General features: G+C 45.3%; 6 protein-coding genes across 8 annotated transcripts; all 6 read right to left on the minus strand.

The window, feature by feature from the left end:
- Positions 1 to 56: 56 nt before the first annotated feature.
- On the minus strand, positions 57 to 3,126 carry LOC9652313 (transcription factor bHLH49). Of its 2 annotated transcripts, XM_024671126.1 has the most exons (10): positions 2,811 to 3,125; positions 2,390 to 2,467; positions 1,530 to 2,326; positions 1,222 to 1,452; positions 1,081 to 1,146; positions 950 to 1,018; positions 811 to 882; positions 547 to 753; positions 407 to 482; positions 57 to 343 (listed from the first exon to the last, which is right to left on the minus strand). In XM_024671126.1, the coding sequence occupies exons 3-10, from the start codon at positions 2,304 to 2,306 to the stop codon at positions 306 to 308; spliced, it is 1,536 nt and encodes a 511-aa protein (XP_024526894.1). In that variant the 5' UTR covers positions 2,307 to 2,326; positions 2,390 to 2,467; positions 2,811 to 3,125; the 3' UTR covers positions 57 to 305. The 2 variants fall into 2 exon arrangements, with proteins under 2 accessions (XP_024526894.1, XP_002966517.2); XM_002966471.2 differs by having other exon boundaries at positions 1,530 to 2,467; positions 2,811 to 3,126.
- A 4,214-nt stretch (positions 3,127 to 7,340) lies between these two features.
- LOC112345189 lies at positions 7,341 to 8,624 on the minus strand. 2 transcript variants are annotated; one of them, XM_024671487.1, is made up of 6 exons: positions 8,557 to 8,624; positions 8,228 to 8,490; positions 8,008 to 8,161; positions 7,902 to 7,935; positions 7,672 to 7,846; positions 7,341 to 7,596 (listed from the first exon to the last, which is right to left on the minus strand). In XM_024671487.1, exons 1-6 carry the CDS (start codon positions 8,602 to 8,604, stop codon positions 7,569 to 7,571), a joined length of 702 nt encoding a protein of 233 aa, XP_024527255.1. In that variant the 5' UTR covers positions 8,605 to 8,624; the 3' UTR covers positions 7,341 to 7,568. The 2 variants fall into 2 exon arrangements, with proteins under 2 accessions (XP_024527255.1, XP_024527254.1); XM_024671486.1 differs by having other exon boundaries at positions 7,341 to 7,846.
- Positions 8,625 to 8,654: 30 nt separating this feature from the next.
- On the minus strand, positions 8,655 to 10,238 carry LOC9652752 (zinc transporter ZTP29). Its single transcript, XM_024671485.1, has 12 exons — positions 10,160 to 10,238; positions 10,050 to 10,108; positions 9,898 to 9,990; positions 9,748 to 9,837; positions 9,617 to 9,695; positions 9,501 to 9,556; positions 9,385 to 9,441; positions 9,296 to 9,336; positions 9,167 to 9,234; positions 9,029 to 9,085; positions 8,837 to 8,954; positions 8,655 to 8,773 (listed from the first exon to the last, which is right to left on the minus strand). Exons 1-12 carry the CDS (start codon positions 10,233 to 10,235, stop codon positions 8,740 to 8,742), a joined length of 828 nt encoding a protein of 275 aa, XP_024527253.1. The 5' UTR covers positions 10,236 to 10,238; the 3' UTR covers positions 8,655 to 8,739.
- Positions 10,239 to 11,558: 1,320 nt separating this feature from the next.
- Positions 11,559 to 13,432, minus strand: LOC9652753 (probable sodium/metabolite cotransporter BASS4, chloroplastic). Its single transcript, XM_024671280.1, has 12 exons — positions 13,272 to 13,432; positions 13,112 to 13,219; positions 12,979 to 13,046; positions 12,834 to 12,912; positions 12,699 to 12,757; positions 12,570 to 12,638; positions 12,364 to 12,513; positions 12,253 to 12,309; positions 12,097 to 12,182; positions 11,929 to 12,043; positions 11,776 to 11,874; positions 11,559 to 11,717 (listed from the first exon to the last, which is right to left on the minus strand). The coding sequence occupies exons 1-12, from the start codon at positions 13,423 to 13,425 to the stop codon at positions 11,664 to 11,666; spliced, it is 1,098 nt and encodes a 365-aa protein (XP_024527048.1). The 5' UTR covers positions 13,426 to 13,432; the 3' UTR covers positions 11,559 to 11,663.
- Positions 13,433 to 13,850: 418 nt separating this feature from the next.
- LOC9652754 (transmembrane protein 230) lies at positions 13,851 to 14,417 on the minus strand. The gene is made up of 2 exons (XM_002966474.2): positions 14,207 to 14,417; positions 13,851 to 14,142 (listed from the first exon to the last, which is right to left on the minus strand). Exons 1-2 carry the CDS (start codon positions 14,385 to 14,387, stop codon positions 14,018 to 14,020), a joined length of 306 nt encoding a protein of 101 aa, XP_002966520.1. The 5' UTR covers positions 14,388 to 14,417; the 3' UTR covers positions 13,851 to 14,017.
- Positions 14,418 to 15,089: 672 nt separating this feature from the next.
- Positions 15,090 to 15,587, minus strand: LOC112345147. The gene is made up of 2 exons (XM_024671328.1): positions 15,368 to 15,587; positions 15,090 to 15,323 (listed from the first exon to the last, which is right to left on the minus strand). The coding sequence occupies exons 1-2, from the start codon at positions 15,560 to 15,562 to the stop codon at positions 15,093 to 15,095; spliced, it is 426 nt and encodes a 141-aa protein (XP_024527096.1). The 5' UTR covers positions 15,563 to 15,587; the 3' UTR covers positions 15,090 to 15,092.
- Positions 15,588 to 16,199: the final 612 nt, after the last annotated feature.

Below are 16,199 nucleotides of genomic sequence, written 5' to 3' on the forward strand. Positions count from 1 at the left end.
GAAACTTCAACACCTTTTTTTTGGATGAGGAAAATGTTGGTGAATTTTCATAGATATTTTAGACACAATGTTTTTAATTTCTGCTTCAGGAGAAACTTCAACACATTTTTGGATGAGAAAAACAATTTCATAAATATTTTTTAGACAAAAAGAAAAACCGTTAAAAAATTTTGTGGTGAGTGTACATGCCTGTCTTTTTTTGTTGGTTGTGGTGACAAAGGTTCCTCTTCTGGACCAACATTGGAGATCACAAGAACAAGGAATCACCACCCTGCTGATATTTCTTCTGCAAAACCATTCCATCCTCAGATCTCAACCTTCATGTGCCCTGTGGGTAGCTGCACTGAGATTTGTGAAAAACAGAGTCAGAACCAATTTGGAAAAGATCCACAGCCAAGATTCCAACCTTGCAGCTCCTGAGATAGTGCTCCAAAGCTCATCTGGACAACGCTTTGCAACTCGCCGTCCCAGACACTAGACGCCTGGAAGAAAAAGAAGAAAGAAGCATATGAGCTTTTTGCTGGAAGGAGATAAGTAAGGACTTACTTGAGATGCCGCATCTGTAAAGCCACCCTCCCCTGGAGCCCGGATTGCATTCTCCACTGTGCTGCTCAAGGCCCTGAGATCGAGGCCGCAACTTCCCAGTTGCATTACGGCCGCTTGTGCCTGCTGGAGCTGCTGGAGGTGGGAGTATGTGGAGCTCATGTCATGGTTTAGAACAATGGGTGAAGTGGATCCACGGCCTTGGAGCACCTGTAAATGCAATCAGTAAGGCTGGCATCGGGATGGTCGTATGTGATCCAAGCTCACCTCTTTGGTTAGTAGGCCGTCCAAGTTGATGTCTAGCCTGGGATTTACCGCGGCTAACTTCATGGAGAGGAACTGTGGAAGAGAAAAGCGTAGCTTAGTTCCAATGATCCACTAGGTTACAGTTGAGAGACCACCGTACCTCGACTTGGCGCTGTAGAGATTGGACGTAGTTGATTATCTCGTCGAGCATGACAGCTTTACCGGTGACCTGAAGAGAATAAACTTGCGTTAGAGTTTTTCTCTTGTCCTACATTATTATGTAAACAGCACCTTGCTGCAACCTGGTACCAAGTCCTGCAGAAACTTCATTCGCTCGCTGATCTTCTCTCTTCGAACCTGTACGTGCATTAGTTCATGTTAGATTAGATTCTCGCCGCACTACATGCAGAAACAAAAAAGAGATATACTCACTCTTTCGGCAAGGCTGTGGCTGTCAGTTGCTTGGCCTCTTCGAGCTCTCACATGAATGTAGTCTTGCTTCGGGGGCTCCGGGGGCTTGGAGTTCTCTTTTACGGACTTTGGGCTCGAGCTGCCAGAGTTTTCACTGCTACTCCTCTCCGTCTTTGTTTTAGCCTCGTCCTTTTCCTTGGACCCCTCGGATGCCTTTTGGCGCTTGACTTTTGTCTCTTCGCCTTCGGGGTTCTACACATCCACAGAAACGTTACAAAGTTAGCCTATATTCGTTCTAGCCACTCACGCATCATTCAGAAATGCAGTACCTTTACGTCTCTCCGGATTGGAGTATCCTTGCATTTGTCTTCGCTGGTCTTTCTCTTTTTGTTGCCTTGCTCCATTGAATTCTGTGCGGAGCTGAAAGAATCCTCCTTGGTGGGACTTGAGCCAGTTTCCTGGGAGACTTTATGGAGCTTGTTGAAGAGCTTGCCCTCGTCTAGCGCATTTTTCACGGCCTCATCCGCCGCATTATTGTCGCCTCTCATACTCGACGTCCTGGACAGCTTGTTGGGACTTTGCTGCCCGTACCCGCCACCGCTGTGGAACGACGAGTACCTGGCAGCACGCTCCGCAAAGCCAGGATCAGCTGGAAAATCCGCAAAGCATTGCGACGAAATCCCTTGGAGAGCAAGGCCACCCTTTGAAGGATCCACTGTCAAGCTCAGGCCATTCGACGTCGCCCAGGCATTCGAGGGAGCCCTCTCTATCCCTTGGCTCGGGCTCGACGCCAGCGAAGAAGGCCCATAAGTTAAGTTGCTGCCGGGATGCTTGCTAGCCTCGGAATTACTCGCCGAGACGACTGCGTTGCTGGCCGGCATCGCCGACGAGAAGGAGATGCTTGGGTCGACAAACTGATGCCAGTCACCGCTGCCAATGGCGTTCAGAAACTCGGGGCCGAAAGCGCTACCTTCCGCCCCCGGCGCTGCTGCCCCCATTGGCCACGAAACCGGGCAGTCGGTCGATGGATAGCTCGAGTCCATGAAGTACTTGGATGATGATAAATCCGCGCCAATAGTACTGGAGAGTGGGACTGAGCTCCTCATATACGAGAATCCTTTGTGCTCTGACGACGAAACGTGAGCCATGGCCATATAGGAGGAGGAGGAGGAGGCACAAAGCAACTAACCAAGCTCAGCTCTCCAAGCGGATGCTCCGAGCTAGCCTTCACAACTCTTGAATCGCTGATGCGTTGCAGTCATTCACCCTGTGTCACCCAAGTCAGAAGCGTGGAAAAAAAAAAAACTAAGCTTTCATCAATGCCAGAGAACCAGTTTCCAAGATCAAATTGGGAACACGACACCAAACAAATGTAAGCACTCCAAATTTGAGAATGGAACAGTTCTGTTCACTGATTCTAGACAGCTCTCGGGAGCCAACACTAACAAACAATTCACAGGCGAGAAATAAGATATGGCAACGAAAGCAATCGTCGCGGCGGCAAAGTAGCGAAATCCACACACAATGCAGGTCCCAATTCACACGGCCAGGCACGAGAGAAGGCCATGCCATCCAAACTCGGGAAAAAGATCGAGAGAAGGACGAAGTACCTGTCGAAAGATCCGTGAACATATTTTGGATCGATTCCACAATGCCGGTTCGCGGCGCTACCCCTGGGGCCGAAATGCGGGAGAAATCGCCGAAATGCGGGAGAAATCGTGGACGAGAGCCGAATATATCCAGGAAATCCACAGCCGCGGGAGCTCCCGGCGATGAATCAAGCTCGAATCAAGACGACAGACCTCGATAATCTTGGCGCAAGCCGCCCGTCGAGATCGTCCACCACGGGGGGCGCAAAAGGGCCTTCTCAAAAACCCTGGAAATGGGGGAGGGCCTTTAACGAGTTCTTCCACAAAGACACGCATAGCCCAGCCCTCGCTTTTGTGGCTCTACCAGTACGGCACCGCCGCGAGCATCCCGGCGCCCGTACAAACGAATATTCCGGGACGTCCGTATATGTTGACCGGTCTCATTGATTGGCCGGAAATGCGGAACGCCCGCGACAGCTGCCTACGTGGCGGGCGCCCATAAGCGCCATGTCTGTCGGAATGCATCCAGTGGCGTGGGGCCACGTGTCAGAGCTTGCCACGTTGCGTCTTTTAATGGAAGGGGGACCGCACGCGGGAGGGCGGGTTCGAATCCGGCACGCCTCACTGCGAGCGATTAATGTGCAATGCAACAATGTACAAAGGTTTAATCAAAACAATTTCCATCCTTTCTTGTTTAATATTCTCATTGTTTATCAATACTAAATTCTTGTTCTACCATCGTTACCCTTCCTGCTTGGCTTTTCTATGTTCCTGCCCATGGCTCAAATGCATGAATGCCTTTAAAAAACTGGGAAATACTGGAACTCCTATGTGAGTATCTCACATGGACAATCCAACCCATTGGAGTTATGGAATTTGTCCTTTGGCAATTTGATCCAGACAGTATCTTCCGTAGCGATAGCATTCTCCCGCGAATATTCCTTCGGCAGTTAGCGGGTTTAACTACGTTAAACAGTAACCGCCATTTCAATCGCAGCCGTCAAATATCGCTTTCATCTGAAAAAAAGTGGCGCCTTTTACCTGGTGACTTTACCATTTTTACTTACGTGTACAATTCCTAGGGGTGGGCCCGGACAGTCTGACATGGCTGTCGGCTATGTGGCAAGGCCAGTGGCCAAATTCAAGCGGGCTTTGGGCCACCCGGGCTCACGTGTCAGCCCTTCACGTGACCTGGGGCCAATTATAAGCTACGAGGTCCGCTGACGTCCGCCGGACTGCGTCAGCGCAATACCCGGCTTTACCGCATCGCCATGTCATATGCGCGCCAGCAAGGCCCGCGCACCTCCACGTCGCCTCCAGCTCATGGCCGACGTGTCGGGCGCGCCTCTCGAAAAGATGGGGGTTCGATTCCCCCTCTCTCTCTGATGACGTCCTTCTCACACACGTCACTCTCCCAGTGGGCTTTTTTGCTTGTACACATACACAGTGGACCCAGCCAAATGGCTAAATGGCCTCTGCCACGCTGGCAGCAAAATGCCGGGGGCAGTACCGGGCAAAGCCGCTTGAATGCCAGCATTATCGAGGCCTGGCCAGTCTTTGTCCGGGGCCCCGGTCAAAATCTCGCCTTGTCACGTCAGCGGCAGAAGGGAGAAGGGAAGGCACGCGTGGGAGACGTATGGGCGTTATTGTAAAGAAATACCAACTCACACTGCCCTAAAGAAATTGTCCCTTCTTTCCCTTTTCTTTTATCTACTTGGTCTGGCGGTCAGTGACGCGTACGAATGTATGTGCATGGGAATACACTTCTATATACAGTTATGCTACGCTGCTGGACGTGTATGTGGCCATGGAAATACATTTCCACATACAGCCATACCTTCCTCTCTCTCCCTAGGGACAAGAGAAAAAACTTCCTCCCCAACTGCAGCAGATGCCTCAACTTGGCAATTGATGGGAAGTGGGGACTTTGTCTCTCACAGTGGGGACTGTTTGCATTTGTGTATAGGGCTGCTGTTTCTGGGGCTTTCTGATCACCACATTCAATCTCCTCCCAATGTGGTCCAGGTAAAAACTTGTTTGCATACTCTTGGAGGATAAGCAGGATAGATTCTTCTGAGTGGGGTGATTAGTTGCTGGTTTCTCAAGAGAGAAATCTATCTGAGAAAGGCAGGAAGGGGGAGGGAGAAGATCAAGCATCATTTCAGATATGGATTGCTCATCCACCACCCTGACAAATGCCACCCTCCCTTTTTTCTTCACTAGAAAAAAAGATAAAAACAAAGAGGGGGAGGGGCTAGCAGTGTAAGGGCCATTTTTCTTTTTATTAGAAGGAATGATGGACCCCTCCAACATGGGACCAAAATCTTTGTCCTCCAAAGGTCCCCAGTTGCCCCCACCTAGGGCAATTTGTCAATATTTGTTGTTCCTGTTTTCTAGCCTTGCTTTGCTTTTACCCAGAAGAAAGAATTGGGGGGGTGATGGAGGTATGGGACCAACCAAAAGCCAGCAACAACAACATTTATAAAAATCATATACATGTATATAGTTCTCTAACAAACTCTATCATTGCTTTCTTTGTTTGTTATTTATTTGACTGGCTCTCTCCTCCCTCCGTGCCCCCAAGGCCCGTTCCACAAAACTGAAGAAAAAGGAGATTGTCCTGTTGATCTATGATCTAGCTATTTTTCTGCTTTGTGCATTATTCCCTCCCCTCTTTTCTCCTTCAAGCTGGTACTCAATCATGAAAAGACTCCACAGCAACTCAATACTGCTGGCTGGCTGGCTGAGGGGTACTTGGGAAAAGTCCTAAAGTTCTAACCCCTCCCTCAAAAGAAAACAAAAAAGAAAAGAGTGAGACAATGGTTAGGATTCAAAATGATGTGCTTGTCTTTGTGTGTGTGTTTTGCATAGCTGTGCATTCCTCATCTTGTCTGGCTTAGGTCTCAAGTAACACACACAGACACAAATCAAGATGTATCAACAGTAGAGCTGTGGAGACTTTGTTGATAAGCTCGTGTTGGTTTATACATCTTTTTCCTCAGCTGTATGAAAACAAAGGGGCAACCAACTGAGAACAAAGTGCTCCTTGCAAATTGCACCCCACAGCAAACAATCTGCTGGTGCTGTGGTTGTAAAGAGCTCTCCCCTTTCCATTGTCAGTAGATTTCTTCGAGTCTGGTGAAAGAATCACATCACTTTTTTCCCCTTTTCTTTTTTTTTTTTAAGAAGGGGAAAAATGCAAAAATTAAAAGTGTGGATTTCAGTGGGATTTTAGCTGGTTTTTGTTGTGCCAGCCACCAGCCAGCATCTTTGTGGCTTGTCTACACTACTGCAAAACGAATGAATCTCACAATCAGCCCTCAAACTCCATCCGGCAAGACCAAGCCCCGTGTCAACTTTTGTTTTAAAAGCACGTCATACTCAAGCAGAAGAATTCCAACGCTTAACTAGACACCGATGTGGTAGCAACGCCCAGAATCCCCTTTCAGACCAGTAGACAGGATTCTCACCAATATCTTCTCTTTGATATATAGTTGACATCGTTTTCTCCTTCAACATAAAAGTTGGCGGTCATGCTTTCCCTTCGTTAAACGGGCTCAAATTCTCGACTTTTAAAAAATGTGATGCCTTGTCTTGGTCTGAAGTACACGCGCTTCGCAGTAGCTGGCCGGATCGGCCAAATAAAAATCGCTACAATATAGTATTATCGGGAAGAAGTGGGATCTTCGTCCTCTTAAAACGTACAGGGTGGTGGGATTTCCTCTCCAAAGTTTCCTCACGCGGAGGAGGAAAGAATCATTGGGAACAAGGTGGCGGAGCACTTGTTTTATGCGCTCGAGATTCGCTCGAGCCGAGAGAGCTCTAAAGAGCCTTGCCTTTTCTTTTCTCCTCCTTCCCGGATGGATGTTCTAACGCTTTTGTATATTACTTGAAAACTCCCAAATGCAAGCCAGAGCGTCCTAGGCCAAGATCTTGTACACCCAACACTCAGATCTTGTGGCTTATTCTAAGCATCTTTGTGATCGAAGTGTCGACACCGGAAAGAAAGAGATCCAGTGCCGCAAGGAAAGCTCAAACTAGTCGTCGATATAGTTTTGTAAGCCAACTTTCCACTGGGGTTCAATCTAGACCATTCTTTGTTGTATATATAACTAATAATCTAGATTATACAAGACAATTTATATATGAATCAACGGTCTTTTGTATCTCCACTTGATCACAAACTATAATAATTTTAAATAATAACTTAGATTTTGTTTGTGTGGCTCTTGCAAGCACTACGTAAGACAATTGCCCCCGTTTTCCATATCGTTCTCGTTTTGCTGCCAAACAATCTTCCATCCAGCCGGGAGTAAGTTGGTGCTTAGCTTTCAGTCATCAAAGCCTGATGGATACGAGATAATATACTCTTCTCTCCAATCCTTCTTTTAAGAGCTTTGCTGGCTTGTGGTGTGATGTTTCTCTACAGCTCTACTTTACATTGTCGAGATCATTGGCGTTGCACCCATCGCTCGATCGCTGGATGGATCACACGGCTCATGATTACACGCCCAAAATTCCACCTTGTGAAAGAGACTCTGTAAGATATGCTTTCACACAATGATAAGGAAGGAATTCTTATATCTCGCTTTGCTCCAGGTTAAGCTTGGAGGTTTTAATGAAACCATGTGCCAAGGATCATTAAATCCGTGACGGTTAAGTTTTAAAACCTCGATCCTCGATCGATCGCTTTCCTGGCTTGGGCTTTCGTACTGGGTTCTCGCTATACTGTTTTTCTTTGATCGCGAGATAAAAAAACCATGTGGTTGTTCGAGTGTTTCATCCTTGCTGATTCTTCTTGTACTGGCTGCCATTGTGTCGCTTTAGTAGAACGAGGGGAAAAAAAATGGAGAGAAAACGAAATTTAAACTGGAAGCTTAACTTGTTCTTGCTCTCTTGCAACTGGCACGATCGAAGGTCATTGTTTTGAGAGATTCCCTTCTTTACAGCTGAACTAGCCCCGCACCATCCACCAAGATTTTCTGTGAGCTGGTTGTTTCGAGAGTACAGTCGCAACCTATCTGGAGAGCTAGATCCTGCAGGCACTCGAGATCCCACTAGTAAAAACTTTGAGCACCAGAAACTTTAAGAAAAAAGTGATAGCACACTCACAGGGACAAGACGATTGCAGCCACTTGGAGACCACCTGGAACAAAGGAATTCGATACTCAAAACGAGAAACCAAACAAAAGGAAGGGAGTAAAAAGAAGATTCTCACCTCTGTAATGAGCTTGTCCATTTTCATTTCGAACGGAGTAGTGTTGCCGCTTTGGGATTGCTGCAATGGCACCACCGCCACCACCTCGTCTTTAGTTTCGCTCAAAATTTGAGAGTTATCTGACACCTTGCCGGTAAAACCACCTTCCAAACTCCTGCAAGTGTTCCTCTCTCCGAGTTAGAAGAAAGAAAAAAGAAAAGCCTTTAAGCGAGTAAGTTACCTTGAAGTCTGGATTTCCGCATCGTTGAAATTCCTCTCACGGCCCGAGTTTAGAGTTGACAATCCCAGCGCTCCAAAGTCGTCGCCTCGGGGGAAATGAGGAGCATAAGTTTGGTACCGCGCGGGCTCGAGAATCTTCTCCAGACGACGAGACAGATCTTTGCGTGACGGTGTTTGGCAGTACTTTGACAATTTAGCTCCCTCGATGAGAAACTCGATGGCGGACTTGATCACAGCATCCTCTCTCTCTCTCCAACGAGCAGCCTGAAAGTTTTCACCCAAGAGACAGGAAAAAGTAAATGTAAGATAGCGTAACCAAAGTTGACTTACCTGGATATCAGCAATAGTTTTGTCTCGAGACACCAGACTGCGCGCCATTGCCGAAGCTACAGCAAGAAAGTAAACAAACACGGAATTCGTCGCCCTAAGACTCGAAACTAAAGTATATTCATTTGCCGGTCCAGAATATGCTCCCAGCAAGAGAAAAACGTACCACTTGCTATAGAGGAACTTTCAGTGTGGCAGAGCCATTTCGAGGATCTGCAAGCTGCAAAACAAAATCTTGAGATGAGTTTTGGAGACTTTTCGAGTAAAAACACTTCATTCTTACCTTACGGACATGAGAGCCATGCCAATGAAGACGGCAGTGACTGCTCGTCGATGACCAGCGTACTCGAAGGCTAGAGGAAGCATTTCGTGAAGCGTAAGAAAAGCCATGACACCGCCGACTGTAAGATTAAAGGACGAAGAGTAAAGTCCACTACGTTTCTGCATTGCAAAAACAAAACGACACAAATCTTACCACCTCCCAATAATCCTTCTAAAACGTCCGTAGAGAGACCGGAAGGAAAGAGTGCCGCTGTAAGCAAACACAAAAAGAGTAAGCACGTTTTGCTGTTCTTCCTTTCAAGCAGTGAAAAAAGAATAAAAATTTTCTTACCAACAATTATCACTCCGAGCGGCTCCGCGAAGCCAGACAATGCTGCAAGTTTGAAGCTCTGCCACTTGCTAGGAGCAAAAATCAAAGAGACAATGAGAAATCCTTGTTCTTTCCAGCACTAATGAATACCTGTTGGTTGCAAAATAAATCGGCAAAGCGACGGCAATTCCCTGTTAAACAAACTGTTGAGCAAAAGAAAGAACCATAACTTAAATTACCTCTGGGATGTTGTGCAAAGCAATGGCCAGGGCTAAGCTTATGCCAACTCGAATGCCCTGAAATGTAGCAACGCGTAAGGTTGGAAGTTTTTTCAATAAGCGGTAGTGTTTCATACCTTCATGGACCCAAGGAACACAGCCATTCCCTCAGGAAAATTGTGCAAGCTTATTCCTGCCCAAAACTTAAGACGAATGTAAACTTCTCTTGTGAGCGCGAGAGAACAGGGAGTACCTATAGCCGTGATTATGCCACTGAAGAGAACCTGCTTGCGGTGCTTTTTCATCACATCCTTGTCACTGCCATTTCTATCCTACAAATGCCACACAAAGTTTGAAGATGAAAAACATAAGAAAAAATAGAACCTCAGAGCTGGAAGTTTTTGTGATGGAAGCCATTGAAGGCTCAGGAACAAACGTAACTATACCAGCAAAGAGCACAACCCCTCCAAAGAACTGACCAGGGAGCAAACCAGAGAGAAGATTAGAAAACGAAGAAAGAAAAGAACGACTTACCCAAAGATTTGCTCTAGCAAAGCCAAGGTTGTTTATAGCGTTATACATGAGGTCTAGAAATGACAATGTGAGCATCAAGCCTGCTGCAAGCCCCTACATTTGAAGGAACAATGGCTCTTCAAGTCCACAAGGAAAGAATTTAAGGATCTTACTTGCAAGAGGCCGAGGCGATTGAGATTGGGAGCCGGATACAGGATCACGAGCAACGCACCTATCAAAAGGGAGGAGAGAATGGTAGCTAATCCAGAAGAATGTTACAAACCTAGGGCAGTGCTTGCTCCTCCAACCATGGACAGCGCCAGGGCGACTGGAACCGATCCAGTAGCCATTTTTCTCATAAACCCTAATGTGCCATAAGTTTTAAAATGAAATTAAGGGGCATCAAATCAGAAACATTAAGTTAAAGGTTATTAACCATATCTTGCTTCAAACTCATTGGCTTTATTACTATTAAATACTATAGAGGCATTAGAAATACTTCCATATATAACTTTTTGGTCAGAATACTTTTATATAAAATGTTATATGATTTTTATATTAAAATTTTAAATATATGACTTTACTATAAAAAATTCTGGAAGATTGGAGCCACTTTCGCAACTAATCCATAGTTTTATTTTATAGAACTATTTTGTGTTTTTAATACTATAGTGAACTTGCTAATAATTGCAAAATATTTAAAACTTTAAAGTATATATATTTAATAAATATTTAGTTGTGTGATAATAGATAATGCGAAGTGGTAGAAGACTAGACAAGTTGTTTGCACTTTGGGACCAAATACAACTCGAAAAGCAAGAAAAAAAAATTAATTAAAGAAGAATTAACAAGGAAAACATACATTGCCAACGTTGCCTCGAGTGTGTCTGCCTTCTTTTACCATCCGAAATTCTTCATCTCACACAGCCCAAATGCCTTAAAGTAGTATTTCAATGGCTACAGTTGCAAAAAAAAAAAAAAAAAGGAAAAAATAAGAAAGTAGTAAAAACACTAACCATATTACAAAGTCATGATAAGTTGAGGTTTCAAACTTTGACTGACTTGAGATAGCGTCGATAATAGTTGTCTTGGAGTAACTGCTTTTGAATCTTTTTTTAATTAACGCAAGATCAAAAAATAAATCAACTAACAAAAAACAAATTTACATAAATTTTTTTTAATGCTTATACATATATAATCCTTAAACATTAAGAAATTAATTTGTATTTAAAAATGTTTAGATAGAATTATAAAGATAAATATCTTTTTAATTTTCTCTTATATACAAAATTATTTATATAGTTATATTATTCAATAAAACTTCAAGAATATGGAAATAATAAATTAAATATATAAATCTTGAAAAGCTTGGTTACCTATTTTCATGCATTGCTTTACCATTTCCATAATACAAACTCAATATGGTATTCTGATATATATAAATAATTATCCAACCCAATAATCACTAGTACAATATAAAAGATATGGACCAAAATGCCAGCAATTTAATGGAAATTAAACAGATTTGAATGAAAAAACGCAATGTGATTTATGAAAAAAAATCCTAGAGATGTGAAGTAATATAAAATTTTAATAACCAACAATAATTCTAGTATGAGATGATGTATTATTGTATACTCATATATTTTTTATTTATAAATTTTATTAAACTTTAAAGTTTATTTTATAAATTCATCAAATTATTTTTCCGAGACTCATCTACATATATTAGATGTACTAATTATATAAAAGCCTATTCTATAATTTCTTTAATTTTTATTCCCACTTTAATCTTCTTTTCCTCGATTCCACAAACCCACCAGTATGGAGTCTAATATAATCTGTATGTATGTATTTATATGTCAGATATGATGAAAGAAAAACAAAATCAAGACTCGCCTGTGAAAAATGAGCTGCAATGCATGGTAATACAAGCAGCCCACTGCCTTCTCCAGCCTTCAAAGTTTCCACCACTGCAACGCTAACAGGCAGTGTTTTCTGCGATAAAAAAACTCAACTTCGGAGAAACCCCAATCTCGTGAATAACACTACCTGGCTTGCAACAAGTATGACTGCTCGGGAGGATGCTTCGTCATCTTCCTTTGAGCCTGTTTTTATTAGTGATACGAGGAACATGTTTACTGCCAGGAACATGAAATGCAAAGCACTGCAACGAGGAAAACTATAAGAAATCATGAAACCATCTTAAAGCGAACTTACATTCCCAGAAAGAGTGCCGCAATCAAGTTTCTAGCATCCAATTGTAAGAGCAAAGACCTCGAAGAACTTATTTGCATCCAAGGTACCTACAAGCAATGGTAACATGAATGCGAAAAAGAAAGACAAAAACAGAGATCGACTTAAGAGAATCAATACCGAGCTAAGCAAGAGAGCGCTCGCAAACGAGATCTCCTCGCGGTGTCTGTCAATGGACTTGTGTCACGACAAGTTAGAAAAAGCAAACGATTGAGGTTTCGACTTTAGTACCTCCGCGGGATGGTAGAAGCAGAAAACTTCTCTTAGCAGCTTTCCAATCGCGAAAGGCAGCACCAGCGTCTGGACTAAGCTCCGGAAGAGCTTACTGGCAGGGAATTTGATCCCGAGCTTTCCAATCCACAGAGAAACTGATACTGGCATCTGCATCAGCTTAAGCAATTACTCGATCAAATGGTTAAAGGGAAAAGCTTGATTACCGTGAAGACTGCTAGCAAGTTGGACGATATCGTGAGCGCCAGTGCAAGTGCCTTGTTTGCTCCAGCAAGCTGGGAGCACATTTCAGACTTTAGTCTAAAGCTAAAGTCCAAAACAGCACAAGACTTTACCTGAGTGAGCGACACGCCAGTCGAGAGTGTTGTTGGTGCGCAGCAAAAGATTGCAAGGCCTAGCAATCACATTCGATCGATCCATCAAAGCTTTCAAATCAAATCAAAACTCAAAAGTGATAGAACTGTCATTACCAGTGACAAGCTCCTTAGGGTTTAGCTTGATTTGCATGACGAGCAAAGCAGCAGCAGGAGTAATAAACAGAATAGAAATCTAGAAAAAAGAAAGAAAGAAAGAAAGATCATAGAAAGCAGGAACAATGCATAGACTATGCTTTACCAGTCCTTGCAAGGCAAACGGCCATGCCTCAAGCGCTTTGTTGATATCCCCGTCCTGCAAAGTAAATCCTGAAAGTCAAAATAAGTCAAGTCAAGAAAAGTCAATATGGTCAAGTCAAAACGTCAATGCTGACCAGACAGGAGGAATATGCCCGCGGTGGCCCATCTCGAGAGGCCGAGGTGTTGAGCGAACTGTCCGGGCCTGGGCTCGAGCATTCCAATACTCATCCCACCAATGAGAGCTAGAGAGAACGAAGAAATCAAAGTGGAGATGATAGATCCAATCAAACTTACCCAGTGACACGAAGTTCTTGCTCACGAATCGCTTGATCTCTTGTCGAGACATTGATGCCGCGGCAATGACCCTGCGATTGAGCTTGGATTGCCGCTTGGATTGTGTCCATGGCCGCCCAGTGGCACCCACGAGTGAAACGCAGAGATTCTCCATACCTAAAAGGTTTTAGAAAAATAGGATGTTTGAAGATTCTTCCAAGAAGACAAATTACACTTTACTCTTTTTTATAAAAGTTTATTTTGAATATTTTGTCTAAATAGCACGAATAAAAACAGCCTTTCATCAGTAATTGGTCCAGTTCTTCGAGGGTTTTGTTCTTGACACTACGTTCTTCGAGGGTGAAGACAATACTAGAGCTTTGTTCTTGCCACTACAAGCACCACAAGCTGTTGAAAGAGCATTGGAAGTAAATATCTCTCACAGCTTGCTCGCGAAGAGCTGCTGTGGTGATTGATTTATAAAAAAAAACCAGGGCTCGAGCTTGCCACCAACGAGAAGAGGTCAAAGTCGAAAATAGATTCAACCAAACTTACCCAGTGAAACTAAGATATTCTCCAGATCTAAGAGATGTTTGAAAATTCTTCCAAGAACAATGAATGGACAAAACTTATTTCCTTTGGTTTATGTACAAGAATCTCTCTCGACCGAGAATCGATCTCTCGGTCGCCAACGCCAAGCTTGCTTGCTTCCCAAAGCTCTGGCCAGCAAGAAAGACGAAGAGAGAAAAAAAGAGTTCCAGATCCTCTCACACTGCCGCTAGATTGGAGGTGAAAGAGACGCCCTTGTAGCCCTTGTAAGCGTAGTAGGCTGTTCTTGACTGATAGATCCCGGGCATGAAAACGAGGCCGCCAAGCACCATGAACGCAATCCCTGTGATTTTGGTGAGATCTAGCGGATCTGACGCTGCCTGGCTAGGAATTGGCGAGATGCCTACCGTGAGCTTTGTCGCCCCCGACTCTGTGATACATCATGACTAGCCCCGCGACCATGGACACGCTGCCCAGCCCCAGGCACGCCGCCGCCAGGGCGATCTCCTTGACTGGCGATCGGCCATCGATGGGCGTGCCCGCCGGCTCGTCGTCGCCGATGGAGAATGTGTGATCGACGTAGGCCATGAGTGATCCCTGCTTCTCTCTCGTTGCCCTAATTCCAGGTCCTAGAGCATATTCGAAGGATATACTTTTACGGCACACTGCTTTTGACCAGTCAAATAAATAAGGGCAAAAGCATGCCTTAAAACTGATATTCTTATGGTAAAAGTGGTGCAAGGATACAATTTCAAATTTAAGGTTAAGAATATGAGCTGGACGAGGAGTTTGCCAAGGCGCTCGAGGTCGTGGATCACCTCAAGAACAAGGGCGAGAAGCTGCGATCTCCAGTGAGCATTTCGCCACACAGTCAAGGCTCACAGGAATTGGATCGTGTACACCAACACAAGGAGTTGCTGAAGAACTTTCACTATTCTGGTGATGAATTTGCTTGCGAGAAGGAGGCATACGAGCTCTTTGCGAGCGCGGCGGAGGAGGAGGGGCGGCCCCTTGGCCTGTATGCGTGGCGATGGCGCGCTCTTCACCGATGTCAACTACTTGGAGCAGCCGGGATGGCGCCACTGGCCTTTCTCGCATTGCTGCGAGGGGTAAAGCGAGTACTGGCATCGCGGACAAGGAAGCGAATTTACACGGCTTACGGCATAAACTCCTGAAACTCTATCATTTCAGCATTTGCCCAGTTCTGGGAAATACTCCAGGCCTACGAGTAGATGAAAGGTATACAGACGACAATCGTGGCATCGACTTCTATGATATTTGCGTACGAGACATCTATCCTGGATCAAGAAGCTTAATTTTTGTTTGATTCCATGCCGCAGAAAGATGTAATCTCATGGACTGCGCTCCTCGCTGCAAATGCCGGAAGACGGGACCTTGTGGAACTTGCAAGAATGATCTTCGCGGCCATGCCGCAGTGGAACTTGCTCTGCTGCACGACCATGATCCAGATGCTGGCTCAGGACCGAAGCTTGGATCAAGCACGCGATATCTTTGATCGATTGCCTGAAATGAACATCGTCGCCTGGACTGCAATGATCCAAGCCTACCTTCAAAGCTGCCAGTTCCACCAAGCGAAGCTCCTCTTCGATCAAATCCCATTCCTTCCCGATTCCACGCTCTCCACCTTGCTGATCTCTTCCCTCCCGCGAGACGCATCCATCGACGACGCCATCGCTATCTTCAACCGCAGCTCCCCGCGCGATGCAAGAACCTGGGAAGCGATTCTCTCGGCCTTTTCGCATCTTACTCTCGTCCAGGAAGCTGACAGCGTCTTCTGGATCATGCCACAGCACTCGACGATCGAGCCATATTGGTATGGAGAACAAATGGTGCCTAGAGGAGGCGGCATGCTCTCAAGGAGTGCGTCTCGGCGCGTTCCAACAGGCAGCGTCCCTCACCGGGAGAGTATCGAAGAGCGCTCGAGCTTGATCTAGAGTTCCTCGACTCCGACTATACGCCGAGATCATCGTCGTGGAGCTCACAACGTCGAAGGTGTTCTCTCGAAGGTGTTCTTGGCGGGCTCGACACTGTCACTGGCAACGTATCCTTGCAGAAGTCCGTTGTAGGAGACGACGTTCCTCTTGGCCATGGCATCGAAGACACTGCGTGCTTCGGTGTTATGCGTAGCACTGGAGGATGGTGGTTCAAGAGCAGGCTTCCCAGGCGGGCATTGCGTGAAAGATCTCGCGAGCGGCCTCCGGATCGTGGTCCTGAGAGAAGCAGTGGATCATCGTGTTGAAAGAGATGGCATCCCGGTGCTCCATTCGATCGAAGATGAGCTTGGAGCTCGCGGTATCGGTTTGAGCGAGGAGAATGATCGTGCAAGCAGCGATTCCACCACGCGCCCTCTGCTTGATTCCTCGTGCCCGCTGTAAACCT

Source organism: Selaginella moellendorffii, unplaced genomic scaffold, assembly GCF_000143415.4.
Source record: "Selaginella moellendorffii unplaced genomic scaffold, v1.0 SELMOscaffold_7, whole genome shotgun sequence".
Classification (NCBI taxonomy): domain Eukaryota; kingdom Viridiplantae; phylum Streptophyta; class Lycopodiopsida; order Selaginellales; family Selaginellaceae; genus Selaginella; species Selaginella moellendorffii.

What these genes read in the sequence shown, in the direction of transcription:
- LOC9652313 (XM_002966471.2), bottom strand. Translation starts at nt 2,354, where the DNA reads ATGGCCATGGCTCACGTTTCGTCGTCAGAGCACAAAGGATTCTCGTAT. An exon ending in GCCACAGCCTTGCCGAAAGA is followed by an intron (nt 1,147 to 1,221) that starts GTGAGTATATCT and finishes ATGCACGTACAG; the next exon opens with GTTCGAAGAGAGAAGATCAG. An exon ending in CTCTACAGCGCCAAGTCGAG is followed by an intron (nt 883 to 949) that starts GTACGGTGGTCT and finishes TCTCTTCCACAG; the next exon opens with TTCCTCTCCATGAAGTTAGC.
- LOC112345189 (XM_024671486.1), bottom strand. Translation starts at nt 8,604, where the DNA reads ATGGCGCGCAGTCTGGTGTCTCGAGACAAAACTATTGCTGATATCCAG. An exon ending in AAACTATTGCTGATATCCAG is followed by an intron (nt 8,491 to 8,556) that starts GTAAGTCAACTT and finishes GAAAACTTTCAG; the next exon opens with GCTGCTCGTTGGAGAGAGAG. An exon ending in GCTGCAATCGTCTTGTCCCT is followed by an intron (nt 7,847 to 7,901) that starts GTGAGTGTGCTA and finishes AGTTTTTACTAG; the next exon opens with TGGGATCTCGAGTGCCTGCA.
- LOC9652752 (XM_024671485.1), bottom strand. Translation starts at nt 10,235, where the DNA reads ATGAGAAAAATGGCTACTGGATCGGTTCCAGTCGCCCTGGCGCTGTCC. An exon ending in CTTTGCACAACATCCCAGAG is followed by an intron (nt 9,337 to 9,384) that starts GTAATTTAAGTT and finishes TTTGTTTAACAG; the next exon opens with GGAATTGCCGTCGCTTTGCC. An exon ending in GCTCGGAGTGATAATTGTTG is followed by an intron (nt 9,086 to 9,166) that starts GTAAGAAAATTT and finishes GTTTGCTTACAG; the next exon opens with CGGCACTCTTTCCTTCCGGT.
- LOC9652753 (XM_024671280.1), bottom strand. Translation starts at nt 13,425, where the DNA reads ATGGAGAATCTCTGCGTTTCACTCGTGGGTGCCACTGGGCGGCCATGG. An exon ending in ACTTGCTAGCAGTCTTCACG is followed by an intron (nt 12,514 to 12,569) that starts GTAATCAAGCTT and finishes AAGCTGATGCAG; the next exon opens with ATGCCAGTATCAGTTTCTCT. An exon ending in TCATACTTGTTGCAAGCCAG is followed by an intron (nt 11,875 to 11,928) that starts GTAGTGTTATTC and finishes TTTTTATCGCAG; the next exon opens with AAAACACTGCCTGTTAGCGT.
- LOC9652754 (XM_002966474.2), bottom strand. Translation starts at nt 14,387, where the DNA reads ATGGCCTACGTCGATCACACATTCTCCATCGGCGACGACGAGCCGGCG. An exon ending in CGGGGGCGACAAAGCTCACG is followed by an intron (nt 14,143 to 14,206) that starts GTAGGCATCTCG and finishes CCAAAATCACAG; the next exon opens with GGATTGCGTTCATGGTGCTT.
- LOC112345147 (XM_024671328.1), bottom strand. Translation starts at nt 15,562, where the DNA reads ATGCGAAAAGGCCGAGAGAATCGCTTCCCAGGTTCTTGCATCGCGCGG. An exon ending in TGGAACTGGCAGCTTTGAAG is followed by an intron (nt 15,324 to 15,367) that starts GTAGGCTTGGAT and finishes TGTTCATTTCAG; the next exon opens with GCAATCGATCAAAGATATCG.